General features: G+C 50.0%; 1 protein-coding gene across 1 annotated transcript in view; it reads right to left on the reverse strand.

Moving 5' to 3' along the window:
• Window positions 1–853: 853 nt before the first annotated feature.
• The window catches only part of CAPN1 (calpain 1), a 51428-nt gene continuing 34553 nt past the window's right edge, over window positions 854–17728 (reverse strand). The window contains exons 11-22 of the mRNA XM_084824082.1: window positions 16596–16771; window positions 16465–16476; window positions 15382–15593; window positions 14851–14890; window positions 13807–13872; window positions 12250–12307; window positions 11709–11773; window positions 10426–10494; window positions 9014–9092; window positions 6115–6231; window positions 4927–4985; window positions 854–3781 (exon numbers count right to left, since the gene is read on the reverse strand). Of these exons, the coding sequence (XP_084680208.1) occupies window positions 3755–3781; window positions 4927–4985; window positions 6115–6231; window positions 9014–9092; window positions 10426–10494; window positions 11709–11773; window positions 12250–12307; window positions 13807–13872; window positions 14851–14890; window positions 15382–15593; window positions 16465–16476; window positions 16596–16771 (980 nt within the window). The 3' untranslated portion in view covers window positions 854–3754. The remainder of the gene's footprint in view (window positions 3782–4926; window positions 4986–6114; window positions 6232–9013; window positions 9093–10425; window positions 10495–11708; window positions 11774–12249; window positions 12308–13806; window positions 13873–14850; window positions 14891–15381; window positions 15594–16464; window positions 16477–16595; window positions 16772–17728) is intronic.

Here is a 17728-nt window from a genome sequence, read left to right on the forward strand (position 1 = left end):
CTTCCTCCCCCCATGAAAGAGGCTTATCTTGTTCTGCCTCATTCAGGACGTTTTGTAATTTATTTTTGTGGTGCTGTTGAGCTTACCTCATCACAGCCAGCCTCCTGGGCTGCCTGCACGTCCTGATCTGAAAAAGCCCCATGGGAGGAATTATCTCTTGGTGCCTGAAACTGGGCTTTAGTTGAAGTGAAGGAAGCTGAGGAAGCTACAGGCAGCCAGAGAGATGATTGTGCAATGAAAAACAGGATTCTTGTGCTCCTCCTCGGCCACCTCCTAAGTAAGGCAAGCCCAAGAAACCCAACCCCAACCCATGAGACTCTCTGAAATTTCTTCACCATCGAATTTCTTTTCGAAAGCCATTTCTATCAAATTGAATGAGAATGCGTGAAAAAATGCTAAAGATGCCAGCGTATTTTAGCGTAACGCCCTTCCTGCCAGTCACTAAGGGTGCAATCCTAAGGGGCTACGAGGCAGCGTAGGAGGGGGTGGAGGTCGATTCCCGGGAACCGAACTATCCTATGGCCGTCTAGCTGCTGACTAGCAGCCATAGGATTGCGCCCTAAGCGTTCAACCTTGGAGAATGGGGAAAAATACTGCAGAAAAGCTGGAACATCACCAAACCATCAGTGGCTGGGGGGAAAGGGGGTGGGGCCAGGAGAAAGGGGTGGGCCATCTGGGAAATCCAGTAGGGCCGGGCTTGGCCCCCGGGCCTGAGTTTCTGCACCTCTGCTATAGAGCAGTAGGGCGGGCGCTGCACCAGCGCTTTGAGGGAGACAAAGACCATCTTGGAGAGAAAAGGACTGCAGCGACCAGAGCCAACCATTCCAGGAAAGACCACTTGGCCACGACCAATAGGGGCTTCCGGCCTCTCGCTTCAATAACAGCACTTTTATTTTTGGCAATAAAACACGTCTGTCCCTACAATACAAAACAAAACAAGTAACAAAAAGAGAAAGAGATAAAACAGTAGTACCCAGTTACATCATGAGAGAGTACAATCATCCCTGATACGGAACCTCCCGACTTTGCAGAAGCGACTCCCTCATTGCCTCAGTTTCCCATTATGGCACAGTGGGGGATAAAGTAGCATCAGAGGGGAATTCCAGGGTGTCCGTGCCACCTCAAAAGCAATTTGGCAGCAAGCGTAGGAAACGGGAGAGAGCGTTCAGCCACTGCAGTCTTTAGGTACCGTGTTCCCAAACTGGCTTTGTGCGAGAGGAAAACTCTCCGCCTCAAGGCTTGAGAGAAGGCGAGGCGCTGGAATGCTCAGGGAAGCTTCCAGAAAAATTATGTGTATGTATGTATAGACACACGCACATCGGAAATTACATGGATTGTTTACTCCATCAGCTCCCCTCAAGGTGGTAAATAGGATTGCTGATAAATTTGAGGCCCGCTTGTTGATTTTTAGCAGCCGTCAATATGATAACTTGAGGCTCGGGGGGAGAGGTGCCCAGATCCTCTCAATTGTTGCAGGAACAGGGAGCGGGATGCCCAAAGCTGCTATTCTTCGACCGCATTGGCACCAAAAGGTGGGCTCTGAGTGCTTACAAGACCCAAGAAGACCCCCTCGAGGGGAGGCAGAAAGCAAAAGATTGCACATATGAACACCTCCCTTGCCAGCACTTGGAGAGAAGCAGACCGCTTCAGTCAGCCTCTTGAGACGAGAATGATCTGGACAGGCTGAAAGGTGGGGAGAGGGGATCACCCGAGGTGAGTAGGGAGGAAACAACACTGGAGAACCCCAAAGGGGCTTAAGCAACTTGGAGCCTGATACAGAGTGGAAAACGGGGGAAAATCAAGAAAGATCCCGGTCTTCATGGTTTTGAGAAAGGGGTTGATTTGAACAGGAACATAGGACGTTGCCTGCTACTAAGCCAGAGCTGCTAAGGCAGTAGCTAAGCTACTAAGCCTTGATCCGGATAGTCCAGTATTGTTGATACTGACTGACAGCGGCTCTCCAGGGTTTCAGGCAGGATTTCTTTCCCAGCCCTACCTGGAGAAGCCGGCAATCAAACATAGGACCTTCTCCATGCAACGAAGGGGCTCTACCACAGAGCTGTGGCCCTTTCTCTAAAAGGAGAGCAAGATTCCGGTCCTCATGGTTATGATTAAGGGGCCGATTTAAACAGGGAGAGAGGAAGCAGCCTTATACGGAGTCAAACCCATTGTCCATCTAAATCAGTATTCTTTACACTGACTGGCAGTGGCTCTCCAGAGAGTCAGGCAAGGTCTTTCTCAGCCCTACCCGGACTGAACCCGGGGCCTTCTGCCTGCACATCACGTGCTCCATCACAGAGCGAAGACCCGTCCTTGCAAAAGGGGGTCAGGAAAGAAAAGGTGCTGAGACACTGGTGTTGCAGCAGAGTGCTTGAAACACATATCATGCTCAGCCCTTCCCACAGGGACACGGGTCCGGCCCATCTGCAGAACGGGGACTTCGAAGCTCTCCACCAGGCCTCAAGTCTTGAACCACCTCCCTGTGCATTTGTCCGAAGCCAAATCTAAACAGAGGCCGAAATATGTACAGTGGAGACAGAAGCCCCCGGCACTGATGTGTTCAGCCCTGCGGCGGAGGCGTTTCACCAGCAGAAAGCAAAACATCGGTGGCGTTGCGGCAAGCCCCAGAGGCGGACATACGGCAAAAGGGGTCTAGAAAGCGAGCCCAGCAGAGTTGCCGTTTCCTGGCATGCGCTGTGCTGTGACAGGGCTGGACCCAGCCAGACTGCGATGGTCACAAACTGGGAGGTTAGAGAAGCATCCAGCAATAAGGTCGAAGACGAAACACCCGTCTTTGCAAAGTGTCCTGGAGAGGGCGCTGATGGACAAGCGTGTTTCAGGATGCGTGCCCAACTAGTCACATGTTGCATATTACAAAATGGTGCTTCATTGGCCATGCTCTCTTACCCCTTCTCCACACGCACCTTAGACCAGGGGTAGGCACCTTTTGGGGGGCTAGGGGGCATTTTTACCCCGCAAGCCCTCCCGGGGGGAGGTACCCCTCATTTTTTTTCCAGAAAAAATGGCTGCATTACTGCTATGGAGTACTGAACAGGCCAAATTTAGCTTAAATCGAAGCGAACGTGGCTAATTTTTTTTTGGCAAGAGAAAATTGGGTGGGGGGGTTTGCCCCAGTGAGCGTGGTGGGGACTACATCTTGCCCACCCCTGCCTTAGACCACAAAGACTACCGCAGCAGGAGGCCCACCCACTGTGACGTGAGGAGAAAGCCTGAAAAGAAAAACAAATCCAAAAGCCATAGAAATATTGTCTGTCAGAGGCCAGAGTTTTCCCAGCATGCTCTGCCTGCCCAGGGCTGTGCCACAGAGATGCTGTCCGTCACAATGGCACTGTGATAAATTCCATATTAGAGACAACGGCCCGGCGATCAAAGGGGTTAAGGCCTGTTGTGTGTCTTTGGCTCTGTGCCATGCAAGTTCCTCGGCGGAGTCACACTCCAGATTATCGAAAGCAAGAAGCGGCTGCGGGTGGTGCCGAGTTTGAAAGAAGGCTTCTGGGGTGACCAGGCACGACGGTGGGAGCAGAGAGAGTCCATCTCGGGATGCGAGGCAGGAGGCGGAGCGGTGCTGTGTGTGAGTATGCACGAGCGTGTGTGTGTATTCCTTTATTTGAAGCGGAGGCAGCGAGAAGCGACCATGTCGTGATGCAAGGCACTTGCAGGTAAAATAACAAAAGGTATTCCAGGAGAAGGGAGGCCGTTCGGCCGTGCAGGGTTGGTTGGCTCCGTATCTTCTTTAGGCAAACATGGTTAGTTGTATCCACTACAGAGGAGGGAGGGAGAGAAAGATAATCCATCATCAGGAATGTCATTACACGGATGGAGGGATGGACTACTTGACCGCAAAATGAGACCACCTCAGGTCTCGAGCCCTCCCGACTGTGTGTGTGGTCGAGCAAAGAAGTCGATCTCCAAGTAAATAGACTTCATTATGCAAAGCAACCAGTCCATCAGCAATTCAGGTTACAGTCCTGGTCATTCTCTGACAACCCATTGCTAGATCCCTGATTAAGCTACCACTGAGTAGCTGATCTAAAGATCCTTTTGAGGAACGCACACCAGCAGAAGAGGAAGTTGTTGCAGTTCTGACACTAGTTGACATCACAGAACCTGAAAGGCTTTCTCAGTCCCGCCCTCAGGGAGGCTCTTTCCATATAGACCTCCTGTGATGGGCCGACCTTGTAGAACACCTTACTTCCTTATGCTGCTCCTCCCTTTTGACTCTGAGTCTGTCGCGATCACTTCCTCCACCTCTGTGAGTTGCTGGGTTCCCACAGAAGGGGAAGTTTTGGCTGGGCTTTGACCCAGCTCCTTATTCTGCTCTTGGAAAGTTTCTTCCCTGTTTCTGTCTCCTTGAGCTCTGTGCGGCTTGAGTTCCTCCCCTGCTCGCCCTGTCCGTCATCAAACTCTGAGTCCTCTTCTACAGTCTCTGCAGGGAGTCTGGGCCCAATCCTGACACCCCTCAAGCCTGGGTTTCGAGGCTTGACTGTGCTGTCTGAGGGGCTCCCAAATGACCCCCGCCAGCCCAGGCGATCCCCCTTTCAAAGCCTGCCAACCACTCATTCCATAACACAGGTGCAGAACCTTTTTCAACCACAGGGCCACATTTCATTTCAGAGACACTCTCAGGGGCCAAATTCCAGTGAGTTTATAATTATGGGGACATAATCAGTTAGTCTGTTCTAATATCCTGATTTATGGTAGTTATGTGTTAGTTCAGTAATTTGCTTTTTTTAACGTGTTTGTTTCCTTTGAGTGTCCCCATAATTACAAACTCGCGGTTTCTTGTAACTCCGATTAATTTCCAGTTGTGTGCTTTATTAGCAGTGCTGTGAGATTTTGTCCCCTGCGTCTGAATGTCTGAGAGTCCTCAGCAAGACACCAATTCTACGATGGGAAAGGCCTTACCTTCACCAAGTCAAAAGTGACGATGCCATCCCTGTCCGAGTCTAGAGCCTGGAAAAACCCTGAAAAGAGAAGAACGAGGAGGGAATTACATCAAAAGCCCCCACCAGTGGCGTCGTGGTAAATTTTCGGCATGACAGCCCCCATAGCCACGACCCCGAGGAAGGTCCAAAAATGCCGGGAGCGGTGTCGATCCATACCAACCCACCAGTTCTAACAGTTTTCCTCTCCATCAGGAGCAGGCCTTGCTAAAGCGAATGGGTCTGAATTGCCCATTCAAAACCAAGCCACCCCCAGAGACCTTGAATTACAGCAGGGAGCAATAGATTGTTGCTGGGAAAACCCCACAGCTGCTGTGGGGATTGCAGCTAAGTTCAGAGGGAACAGGGCAGTCTGACGGGGGTGGCAGGTGATGTCAGCATCCCTGCTAATAAAAAAAAAATGCCGGTGCTGTGTCCCTGTGAACCTTGGATCCACTACAGCACTGCACCAATCACCGCGGGCATAATGTCACATGTGAGGCAGAGGCGGGGAAGCTGGCATACTCCAGATGTTCTTGAACTCTGACTCCCATCAGCCCCAGGCAACATGGCCAATAGACAGGGTTGGTGGGTGTTGTAGTCCAACAAAGCACTGCATTTGGTTGGACAAATTTCTGGAGGGGAAGGTTATCAGTGGCTACTGGTCCTGATGGCTCTATGCTACCACCTCCAGTATCAGAGGCAGTCTGCCCACGTACAGCAGTCGCTGGGGAACATGGGTGGGAGGGTGCTGTTGCACTTGTGCCCTGCTTGTGGATTTCCCATGGGCAACGAGTTGGCCACTGTGTGAACAGAATGCTGGACTGGATGGGCCCTTGGCCTGATCCAGCAGGGCTCTCCTGATGTTCTTGTCTGTGCCTGCCTCTACTGGCCATCTTGCCACAGAGCTTCTTTGGGAAACAGACGAGGATCGAGCCTGTCCACTCTGTGACCGGGGTCCGTACAACTGCACAATGGGGTCTGTGCGCCCGAAGGAGCATTGGACTTGCATTTCGTCCCCTGCCCATCCTCCTGCAGCCATATGGCAAACCACTTTGCAAACTGGAGGGGGCCTGAAGAGTGGGTTACAACGGGGCAGGCTTTCCCCCAAGGTGGCGCTGTCGGGCAGCAGCCCCTCCCCGGGGAGACCTCCTTACGGAACGGCACTCACGGAACATGGTTTCGAGCCGCACCAAGCAGCAGACGAAATTGTCAAAGTCGATGGCCAAGTCGGGCTCGGCGTAGCGGGTGATGATCAGCTCGTAGAGTTTCTTGTTGAGCTTGAAGCCTGCCGAGATACAAAGAGCCCCGTGGTTGCGTTGGGAAGCCCCAAACACTGCCCACATCCCTGAATGGCCAAAGTCTTCTGCTGTGGAGCCATACGGGGTGGGGAGTGCATTCAGGCAGCAGCGTGCCTTGAAATCGAACAGGTTTCATTACACACAGCTACGCAACAGACAATTCTAGGAATGCACAGAGCTGCCTGCTATGGAGTTGCCTTATGCAGACCCTGGGTCCATCTAGCCCAGTCTTGTCGACACTGACTGGCAGCAGCGGCTCTCCAGGGTTTCAGGCAGGACTTTCTTCATTCCTTCCTGGAGACGCCAGGGATCGGACCTGCGACCTTCTGCATGCAAAGCAGGTTCTCTGCCACTGAGCTTCCCCCACCCCCTGTCAGGGTGGACACTGAGCCCATAGAATCCCAGAGTAGTTCTGATTCTGAGGAAGAGGAGTCGCTCCTGGGAGAGGAGCGCGCTCCTCTTTCCCAGGGCCAACAGCTGACGGAGATTCCTCCCACCGGCATTCCTAGCTTAGATAGCAGTCCTGGGAGTGACAGAGCGCGGGAAGCAGACTTGATGGATGCGCGATGCCGACGCAAAGAGCGGCGCCAAATGGAGGGCGCAGAAAGGAGGTGTAGTGCCCGGTTGGCGCGCAAACAATGGCTGCGCCCAGAGGATCCAAGGGAAAAGGGGAGGGACCCTCCCTAGCCCATAAGTTCAGGGTCTGCCAGTGATTCCCTTTCAAACGGGGACCAACTGTTCCAACTTAGGGCATAGGTACTCTGCTGCTCATATCTAGATGCCAACAGTAGAGTCGTTAAGTTGTAAAAGAGGAATAAAGCTTTGAAAAGAATCCCTTTGTCTGTGTCTGGACTTGGCTACTGGATTAGACTGAGAGAGGCCTCCAAGGAGCCCTTGACACCCCCAAAAGTAAGGTTCTAGTCCTCATTGTACTGAATAAGGGGCTGGTTGAAATATGAACATAGGAAGCTGCCTTATGCTGACCATTGGTCTATCTAGTCCGGTATTGTCAGCACTGGCTGGCAGTGGCTTTCTAGGGTTTCAGGCAAGATCCTTTCCTAGCCCTACCTGGAGATGCTGGGATTGAACCTGGGACCTTTTGCAGGCAAGGAAGATGCTCTGCCACTGAGTGGATCTGGATTATTGCTGGGATGCAGGAGTCCCGCTTCTCATTTCCAAGCATCCAGGCAACCTAGTTGCTTGAGATGTTCACAGCCCTGTCGGATTAGACATCGCTCCTGTGGTACAGCGGCTAGAGAACTGGACAAGCATGAACTGGTATGTGGTCTACTACAGAGCTACGGCGCCTCTCTTCTCCACAATCCCATGTGGGCTGAGGCCTGCACATTAGTGATGCGTGGGTCTCCCCTACAATACCATCTCTATGACATTTAAAGCCCTAAGCGGCTTGGGACTTCAATATTTGAGGGAGCATCTCTCCCTATATATGCCTGCCTGAGGGCCGAGATCTGTTGCGGGGGGGCCCTCCTGTACATCCCACCAGTGTGAGACATACACTATGGTGGGACATGGGAGAGGGCCTTCTCTGCTGTGGCACCCCGGCTGTGGAATGCCCTCCCCTTGGAGGCCCGATTGGCGTAGACATTGGTCTCTTTTTGGTAAAAACACGGCTTTTTACCAAAGCTTTTGCGGGCTAAATGCATTCCCTAAAGTAGCACACTGTTTAAACTGTTTTATTGTTTTCAATTTTAATTGGTATTAGCTTGTTTAATGGTTTAATGTGTTTTGAGCTGTTTAAATTATTTATTGTTTTATACTGTTTAAATCGGTTTTATCTGTACGCCGCCCTGAGATCTTAATGATATAGGGCGGGATACAAATGTTTTAAATCAATCAATCAATAAATCTCTACTGTTCTACCAACATTGGTCGCAATATTTCTAGCAACATCAGTCATAAAAAAAGAATGTGGCTCCAGCCTTGGGAGATCCCACCAACGATAAGTGGTTCCCACAAAGATGCACATGAAAAGGGGACACGTGAGACTCAAGAGGTGGACTTACTGTGAGTCAAAGCGAGATGTTCTACAATAGGTGATGGATTTAGGGGGAGAGGGGGAGATGGACAGGTTGGATCCAGGGAGCAGGAATCTACCAGTACATTCTCCTGCACAAGCCTCCTTCAAACTTAACAGGAGCTGTGCAAGAGAACAGCTGCAGAAATGAAGAGCAGTTGCGCAAGAGGACAGTTGCAGCTCCTGTTCGTTTCTGTGAAGCTCATGCAAGAGAACTTAACTGGTAGATTTATGCCCTTTATTGGGTACAGGAAGAAGGAGGTACCATTTGGATTTTCAATCTCAGGTGCCAAAAAGGTCTTGCAACCCAAAGTAAAGCGAAGAAAGCAACAGCACAATCCTATACATGTCTACTCAAAAGTAAGAGTTCAATGGGGCGTATTCCCAGGTAAGTGGGTATAGGATTCCAGCTCAGCTGATACATTTTGGAGCAAAAGGTCCCAAGACAATGCTAGATTTTAATTTTGTGACAGAAAAGAAAGCATTTATCATGCTCCTGTTTTCTACTATTCTTCTGACATATTGTTTTGGATCCCATTTCCTCCATAAGCAGTGCCAGATCCCTCAGGTACATGGCCTTGCTGCTATTTTCAGACTGACAACTGGACAGGGTCCCAACTGTTAGCTCCGTTCCTTGATTTGTAAAGGTGGATTGGTTTTTAAAATTCCACACTGAGGACTAGTCTGGTTGAAAGGCGGCCTAGGAACTGAATGAAATTAAAAGGGCACCTCACCTGCAGACTCCAAAGCCATCCGCATCTCGTAGGCACTCATGCTTCCCGACTTGTCTAAATCAAACTTCCTAAAGACTGTCTTAAAAGTTAAAAGAAAGAAGAGATGAGACACCCAAACCAGACGTTTACAAAAACGGTGAACCATGGCTGGTTCCCAAGAACCTGACATGTAATGGGGGGGGGGGGGGGAATAGGTCTAATTGTCATGGTTCCAGTAGAAATTGTTCTGTAAAAGGCTCCACTGAAACTGTCTAACCACTGGAGGGAGATCCAGAAAGAAGAACCACAACGTTGCAAGAGACCAGATAGCCATCAAGGGAGCCTATTACTACCAAGCCCAAATTCTTGAGGCACCAGACCCATCAAGGAGGAAATAAATTTCAAAACAAGGTTCAAAATTCCCCAAATGCTCACATTCTGAAATTGGGCATCAACATTCACATTTCAGAATCAAAACCCGATACCACATTTCAAAATCTGATTGTTTGGATTCTTCTCTCCTTTCTGCAGGGATATTTCCCGATTTATTGAATCGAGGAAGTCAATGCAAAATGTGCTAGATGCCGATGCATTTTTTTTACAACTAGTTGTTTTGTTGATTTTTCATAATGGAAAAACAATAAGTGAACTCCCCCTTTCCTTCCTACAAAGAACAAAAAGAATTATAACTGCAATTTCCCTTACCTTCTCCCATTACTATTTTTAAGTATTTGCTGTGTTAGCATGTAATGGTAAGCCAGGATTGCTGGCTTACCTTGAACTAGCTATGTTGCTGGTACATGAAACTCATTCATTCCCGCTGTGTTCCCCAGCTCACATAAGTGGCTAAACCAATGAATTGTTTTCTGCGTGTGACATCGAAACCCAGGATCCTGGTTTGTAGCTCCCAAACAAGCCAGGATTCGTAAGCCAACAACAAGCCCTGGCCTGTTCCTGACTTGTTTGGAGCATCTCCCCCTCCCCCCAAAACATAGGATCCTGGGTTCAGACATCACAATAAGCTATCAGTTCCTGGTTTGTTTTATCTGCTTGTAAGCTCCTCGTTTACAGTAAACCAGGATAAGCCAGGAATCCTGGCTTACTGTTTGTTATGTGTTAATGCAGCCATTGTCTGCAACTGAAAAAGTCACCGAATGTCCAAGTGACGAACATCAAGTATTTGCAGAAAGATTCACATACCTGGAGAATTTGGGGTGTAAAAATAAACAAACTTTAAATTACAATTTGTTCCCATTCCTTCTTTTACCTATAAATCAGGGGTGGAGAGCTCCAGGCCCTTCAGAAGTTGGATTCCAACTCAGCCCCTCCCTGACTGGGCAATGGTGAGGGAGAATGGGGGTTGTAGTCCACAAACCTGTAGAAGGGCACAGGTTCCCTGTCCCCTGCTGTAACTGCATGGGATGGAAGCTTACCAAATAATTTCTAATTTTGGTCCAAAGGACATTGAATTCCACCAATCCAAGTTTCCCGTTTCCATCTCTCTGATCAAGGAGGGAGCTGTTAAGGAGACATTCCTGTCGAGATACCACACTTCCACCTTCCAACATTACCCCATCTCCCCTTCGACATCATCATCCCCAAACACTCTGGTCAGGATCTTGAGAACTGTAACTCCCTTGATGCGCCCCCAAAGAGGAGTTGATGACCCGGTTTGCACATCACGCTAAGCCAAGATGTGAACAAATAGCATGCACATGGCTTCACTCCTCGCTTTGTGCAAGTGAACTAACAAGCCGGGATTCGGCACTTTAACTATACGTCCTCACGACATGCGAACCAGGAATCGTGGTCGAGTGTTTAAAAACAAGCCAGGATTCACGAGCCAACTTTAAACCCTTCCTTAAAGCTGGCTTCCAGCCCTGGCTGGTTTGCAAGCACTTAACCACACTCCTGGATTTGCACTTCACGGGGGAGCTGTGCTTAAGTGCCATGCCCCAGGTCGCTTCGCCATTCTCCCAGAGAGAGAAGTGAAGTAGGAAGAAAGGGGTTGCACTGTGAACTGCTTATCTGCATCTTGGTTTATTAAGCCAGGATTTTTGGCCCACTGCGATATGCGAAGTGGTTGCATTCAGATGGGAATGTCAACCGCGGCTTGGCAACCTGACGTTCTCCGGATGTTTTGGACTACAACTCCCGCGATCCCTTATGGGAGCTGCAGTCCAAAACAGCGGGAGGACATCAGGTTGCTTACTCCTGCTGTAAATTATACTGCTGAAATGAAGAAAGGCTGGGGTAACCAGGAGTGGATTCGCATACGTGTAAGGATTGTGAACACCCCTCAGTTCTGGGCCTCAAAACAGATTCCTGGCTCAGAATTCTTTCACTGTAAGTGGGTGTCTTTTGCGCAACAGGCTCCAGTTGGTGGATCTCAGGTGTCCTAGTAAAAAAGTAAAACAAAACTGAAGTAGATCCTGCAAGCCTGACGTCTGTCCATCCTTGATATGAAGCATTTCAGATTCTCAGTAACTACTGCTTTCATTGTTATTGGTAGTTTTGTTTCCCCCTCCCTCCCTTTTCCTTTTGTGCCGTGTCTTTCAGATTGTAAGCCTGGGGTCAAGGACTGTCTTATTAGCCATCTCTGTAAGCCTTTTTGGGGCTGAAGAGCAGGGTAAAAGTGTGGCAAATGACTAAATAATAGTATTATGATTCGTAGTAACAAAAACACACAGGCCCCAGAATTGGAGCGGGAGGATACATCCATGAGATTCACCATACTCCGACAGGACTCCAGGCTGAACCCTTTTGTGCGAAGGTCTTTATCTGCAGTTTAAAGTAAGAAAAAGAAAGGTAAACGAACTTCCTTTCTTTCCTGTGAACGTACCGAGGGGCAGGCCCTGCACAGAAAACGGTCCTGTCACAGTCAAAGCACTGAAGGAAACCTATTCAATGCGACCGCCAGTGGTGATACGATGAAAGGAAATATGAACAAGAGAACACACCACCAGAAACCGGCTGTGGAGCTGTGCAGGGCTTGTCACAGTGGGGGCTGCCGGCCTCCACCTCACATTTTCATTTCGAAATCTTGTAAGGCCTTTGTTGCCAACTGCCCTGAGCAACACAGGCCGACCGTCACCAGTTGGTTTTATTTACTGTTGCATTGTTACCATGCAACGCTCAGCATTTTGCCAGGGAACAGCTCTCGCAGGAGCTTACAAATGCAACATGCACTTTGACTTCATTCTTTGTTCTTAATGGAAAGGAATGGGGGGCAAGTGGGGCTTCGGTTTGGGGCTTACGTTTTCCTATGATCCTGTTGAGGATGGTCTGCAGTTCGCGGACGCTGATTTCCATATCCTGGAAGGAAAAGCAAATAAGATAGATAGATAGGTAGATAGACAGACAGACAGACAGATTCTTAAGCTCAGCTCAACATTTTCTAAACCACAACTCTTAGCTGCTCTAGCAGGTGAACACTAGACAGACCTGAGCTCAGGCCGACTCAGGGCTTTAACGTGAAGCTGAGGTGCTCTGCAGCACTCTTTTCACTTGCTGCCGCCAAGAGCAGTTAGGCTGAGAAGCACAAGGCCTTTTCAGTGGTGGCCCTGCACCGCTGGAATCAGCTTCCATTGGGGGTTCACCAGGCCCATTCTTCGCAGGTCTTCAGGAAGACTCCCCTGTTTTCACTGGCCTTTCCTGAATGTGTGGGCAGCAGGCCTTAACTGGTGTTACTTAGGATGGATGTGCCTGATCTTGGAAGCTAAGCAGGGTCAGCCCTGGTTAGTACTTGGATGGGTGCCTGGGAATCAGGCTTCCTGCACTGAGCAAGCGGTTGGACTCGATGATTTTGTAGGCTCCTTCCAACCCTATGATTCTATCTGCTTTTATTGGGTAGTCTCCCATGTTAGTCCTGCACAGAGTAGACCCATTGAAATGAATGGGACTTGTTAGTCATGACTCAGTCTCCTTCATTTCAATGGGTCTGCTTTACCCAGGACTAACAGTGGATACTACCCATAGTATTTTATTGAATATTGATTCCTTTTCTATTTGTTTTTGCACATTTTTTGTATTGTTTTTATCTTGTATGCCACCTTGAGACAGTTCTACCTTGAAAGGCTGCCTAAAAATCTTTTAAAATAAAATGAATTAAACTGCTGGAGCCTGCAACCTGTCTTGCCACCCCATCTGCAGATGCCTTCTGCATGCAAACTATGCATTCTATTTTCTATTATCCTGGAGGGAGAAATCCAGGCGTTTGTAGGCTGACATGCGCTCCCGATCTTTTTTCTGAAACTTAAAGCCTGTTCACCACTGCACAGCTCCGGAACCAGTTTTCACCCAGCTGCCCCTCTCCCAAATGGGCTAGCTGTGGTTTGTGTATTTCTTCAACATGAACTAGTTGACTTAGAAGATGGCCTCACCCTCTGGGCACACGCAGAGTGCTTTGGCTCTCCCAAGAGGGGGCAAATGCTCTACAAGGCCTCAGAGACCACTGGCATTTCTGCTTTTGCAAGCAAAACCCTAACCCATGGAATACTCTGTACAGTTCTGGTCACTGCTGCAGCTCAAAAAGGGTACCGCAGAGTTGGGAAAGATGCAGAAAAGGGCAACCCAAATTACCAAGGGGCTGAAACAGCTCCTCTGCAAGGAAAGGTTGCAACATCTGGGACTGTTTAGCTTAGAAAAAAGGTGAGTACAGGAGGACATGACAGAGGTGTACAAAATTATGAAGGCCCTTCAAATAAGAGGACACCTTCAAATGCAGGATTGTCCTCTGACAGCCCGTCAAACAGAGTTCAGGCCTCTGCAAAGCAGGACACAGGGCCACCCTAACCTTTATAGCACACGCTTACCGCTCCAGCCAGCTGCTTAAAGAGTTGTTTGAAGTTTTCGTCGATCTCGCCCTCCGAAAGCACTTTCTGCAGGAGAAGAGAGGAAGAACAACCATCAGACAAAGAGGTCAGGGGCTGGGCTCGCCAACGGAGTTCACACACCGAGTTCTTTCGGTTTGCATTCTCGGACGGACGGGCCGATGGCAAACCTCTCTGACAACTGCTACGGCTGCCTCACGTTATTTTATTTTGGGTTAACAACCAACGGTGTGCAAGGGGGCTGAGCAGACATCATGCAGGAAGGGGCAAGTGGTAGGTTCATGGCACAGCAGCAGCTACGCCGACCTTGTAAATAACACCTCACAACAGTGACTAGCCTGCAAAAAATTTTACTCGCCTGCCTGAAGAAATTAGCAGCCAAGCTGGGATTTGAAGCCACGTCAACGGTTTTTCTTGTTAAAAAAAAAAAAAAGCATCTCTGCCACCTCCTTCAGCCTACCACCCCCCTAAAGGTTCTTCAGTTTTGCCCCCCAAAACCAATCCAATCTTCAGAGGGGGTCATTTTCACAGCCCCACCAAAAGTACTGAATACTTTGGCCCAGCACTAGCCGAGAGGAGTGAGAGAAGGGCTCTGATAAAGGAGCCATCCTTTTGGAATGTACAATCTGGTGAGGAGGAGTGTGCATGTTATTTTTCCTCTCAAATATTAAGTGCAGAATACAAATCTAGATTTCTTGCAAGTAAATTTACAAATTACAAATTTACAAATTACAAATCTAGATTTCCTGCAAGTTCTGGTGAGAAGGAATGTGCATGTTATTTTTCCTCTCAGATATAAAGCATAGAATACAAATCTAGATTTCCTGCAAGTAAAATTACAAACATACAAATTACAAACGTACAAATTACAAATTTACAAATCTAGATTTCCTGCAAGTTCTGGTGAGAAGGAGCGTGCGTGTTATTTTTCCTCTCAGATATTAAGTGTAGAATACAAATCTAGATTTCGTGCAAGTAACCCCCCCCCCCAAAGGCGGAGTGGGGCTGCCACCAGAGGATTCCTACCTCATCTGGGAGGTTAGCTTGGATCTGATCATCCATCTCCCTGCAGAAGGACAAAAACGACAACAAAACTATCTCAGGGGAACACACAGCGCTGCCCAGCGCAGTTTGCAGAAGTGAGTCAATGTTACAGAACTTGCAATTTAAAGTGGGAGGGAGGGGAGCCATGCTAAGCCAAGGAGAGGGGGAAAGAGTAAAAGTTACACCTAATTTAAGTTTAACCCAGCCAGTGGCCTGGTTCGCATATAACGCCTCTGGGGCTTTTGGGGGGTGAGAAGAGTGCCCCTGAGCACGAGCAAAGTGTTCCTCTCCTGTCAGAGAATTGCCGTGCCTCACCCCCCACCCCCAAGAGCCGAGGTTTAACCACTGCCTCTACAGCTCAGAGTGCAGGTTTCTGCCTCAGCCGCACTACCAATACTACGAGAGCACTGCACAACGCGCTGAAACCAGTTTCAGACAGGTTTAACCGTGGTCGCTCTTCTCACCTTGGAAAACAAAACAAAAAAGAACCAGCCCTGGCAACGGATGACTCACACTGTCCCGGCTTTGTTCTCTGCGAAGACCCGCAGCACGAAGTCCCCTTCCTTGTTTGGCTCAAAGGTGGAAGGCACCACGATATACTCTCCGGGAGGCAGCTTGAAGCGGGTGCTGACCTCGCGCAAGTTGATGAACTGCTCCGAGCGGGCCCGCGAGGAGTTCGACAGGAAGAACTCGCGCTTCAGGTGGACCGAGGACTGGCCCACGTACTGCCAGGGAGAAGGCGGCACGGGGTGAGGGCAGTGCCCTCCATCGACCCCCTCCCTCAGAGCGTCTATCTTCCAACAACCATCATCCCCAGCTGCTCTTGCGCCTCCTCCTCTTTCCCACCGTTGCCACCGCTTGCTCGCTTGACAGGCACAGAGCCAGGGAACAAGTGGGCCGTGGCATTTGCTGCTGCTCCCTCTCGGCACCACCGTCGTCTGGCCCAGAGCGAGAGGCAGGGGAACCAGCAGCTTGCAAGGGGGAAGAGATACCAGCCCATGTCTGGGCCAGTGCTGGAATTAACATTCATAGCCCTAAACGGCTTGGGGCCAGGTTACCTGAGGGGCCGCCTCCTCCCATATGTACCTGCCCAGACCCCAAGATCAACTCAGGGGTCCTTCTCCGGGAGCCCCCAGCAAAGGAAAGGAGGCGGGTGGCTACCAGAAGAGAGCCTTTTCTGCTGTGGCACCCCGGCTGTGGAATGAACTCCCTGGAGAGGTTTGCCTGGCGCACATGTTATACTTTTCGGCACCCGGTGAAAACTTGAAATATTTTACTTTTACTTTTTTACTTTCCCGGCATTTTAGCACTCTAGTCTTTCAGCTCCACCGTTTTAAATTTGTATTTTAAATCCCTGCATTGCTGCAAGGTTGTACTTTTACACTGTGGTTTTAAACTTTCATGTTTTATATTGTTTCATGCTGTACCTTGTGGTTTTAATTGTTGTGAACCGCCCAGAGAGCTTTGGCTATGGGGCGGTATAGAAATGAAATAAATAAAGTACCCCAACAGTCTAATTTGGTATAGGGCAGCTCCCAATGTTCTGAAAAGATGGGCGCATCACTTCCTTTCTGGAGCTGGCTTTTGAATACCTACCTCGGGTGGCACCTGCAAAGGGACACAAAAGAGAAGAGTCAGCGACTCCCCAAAGCCAGAAGACCAGCACCAACCCAAAGCCAAGAGGGCAGCCTGGATTCTGGGAGGGTTACCACGTCCTCGGGCGTTACCTCGTAGACCGCAAAGCCGATGGTCTCCATGTCCTTGCCAACCCGCCTCTCCCGGCGCCGGTGTTTCTGCATCAGGGCCAGCAGGAAGCTGCACCCCGGTTCTCTCCTCCCGTCCTCATCGTCGTGGTCCACCTCTTCCAGGCGGATTTTGAACTGGGGGTTAATCCAGAATGTGGCTGGAAGAGGAGGAGGAGGAGAGAAAAGGGATGAAGAAACGAGACAGACCGGAGAAAGGAGAAGCTGAAAGGAGAGCTGGGACTGTCGGGCACTTGCCAGGCCGACTGCCAACCCTCACAGCAGGGCCCTTGAACCGGTTTCATCCCAAGGGGGGGATTCTGTTCCTGATAAGCTCTCGGGAGCAGCATTCCGGTGCTGGGTGGGGCAAAAGGAGCAGGGCTACCCCCCCCACACACAAATACCAGCATATTTTAGCTTAAAGATCTTACTGAAAGTAAACTTAAGTCTTAGGAGAGGCGTTTCGACCTTTTAGAACGGGGAGAAAACTGAGCAAAAGACACGGTCGGAAGGCACACGAGGCAGCAGCCATGCTGAACTTAAGCAGGTCTGGACCTGGTCAGTGCTTGGAGGGGAGACCGCCTGGGAACCGCCTGTAGCCCCCTTCAGTTCCACGATGGAAGAAAGGGGGGAATCTAAGTGTAGTTAGTAAATAAATAACTAAATGAAATAAAATGAAAGCCAGGAAACTACCAAATGACTGATGGTCAGGGGGAGGGGTCTGGGGGCAGGGGGCGTGGCCAGCAGCAGAACCCCAGAGGGCCAGATTAGGACCTCAGGAGCAGTGCTGGGTCCAGGTTTTGGAGGGCCCTTGGGAAAGACCCCTTCAAGGGCCCCCTCCCTCCGTGAGTCCACCTTCTCACTGCCATGGTCCCTAGCTGCTCTTGCTTCTCCTCCTCTTCCTCATCACAGCTACTGCTTGCTTGCTTGGCAGGCAGAGAGGCAGGGGGCAAGCGGGCCGGGGCATCTCCTGCTCCCCCTTCTCAGCACCACCGTTGTCTGGGCCAGAGCGAGAGGCGGGGGAACCAGCAGGGTGCAAGGGGGAAGAGGAGGAGCAGCTCTAGGGAGCTGTCATCAGTGTCCGACCATGCCCACCCTTGACACAAGCCCACCGAGGG

This window comes from Heloderma suspectum, chromosome 17 (genome assembly GCF_057233095.1).
Source record: "Heloderma suspectum isolate Gila_16-S chromosome 17, 16-S_ref, whole genome shotgun sequence".
In the NCBI taxonomy this organism is placed as follows: domain Eukaryota; kingdom Metazoa; phylum Chordata; class Lepidosauria; order Squamata; family Helodermatidae; genus Heloderma; species Heloderma suspectum.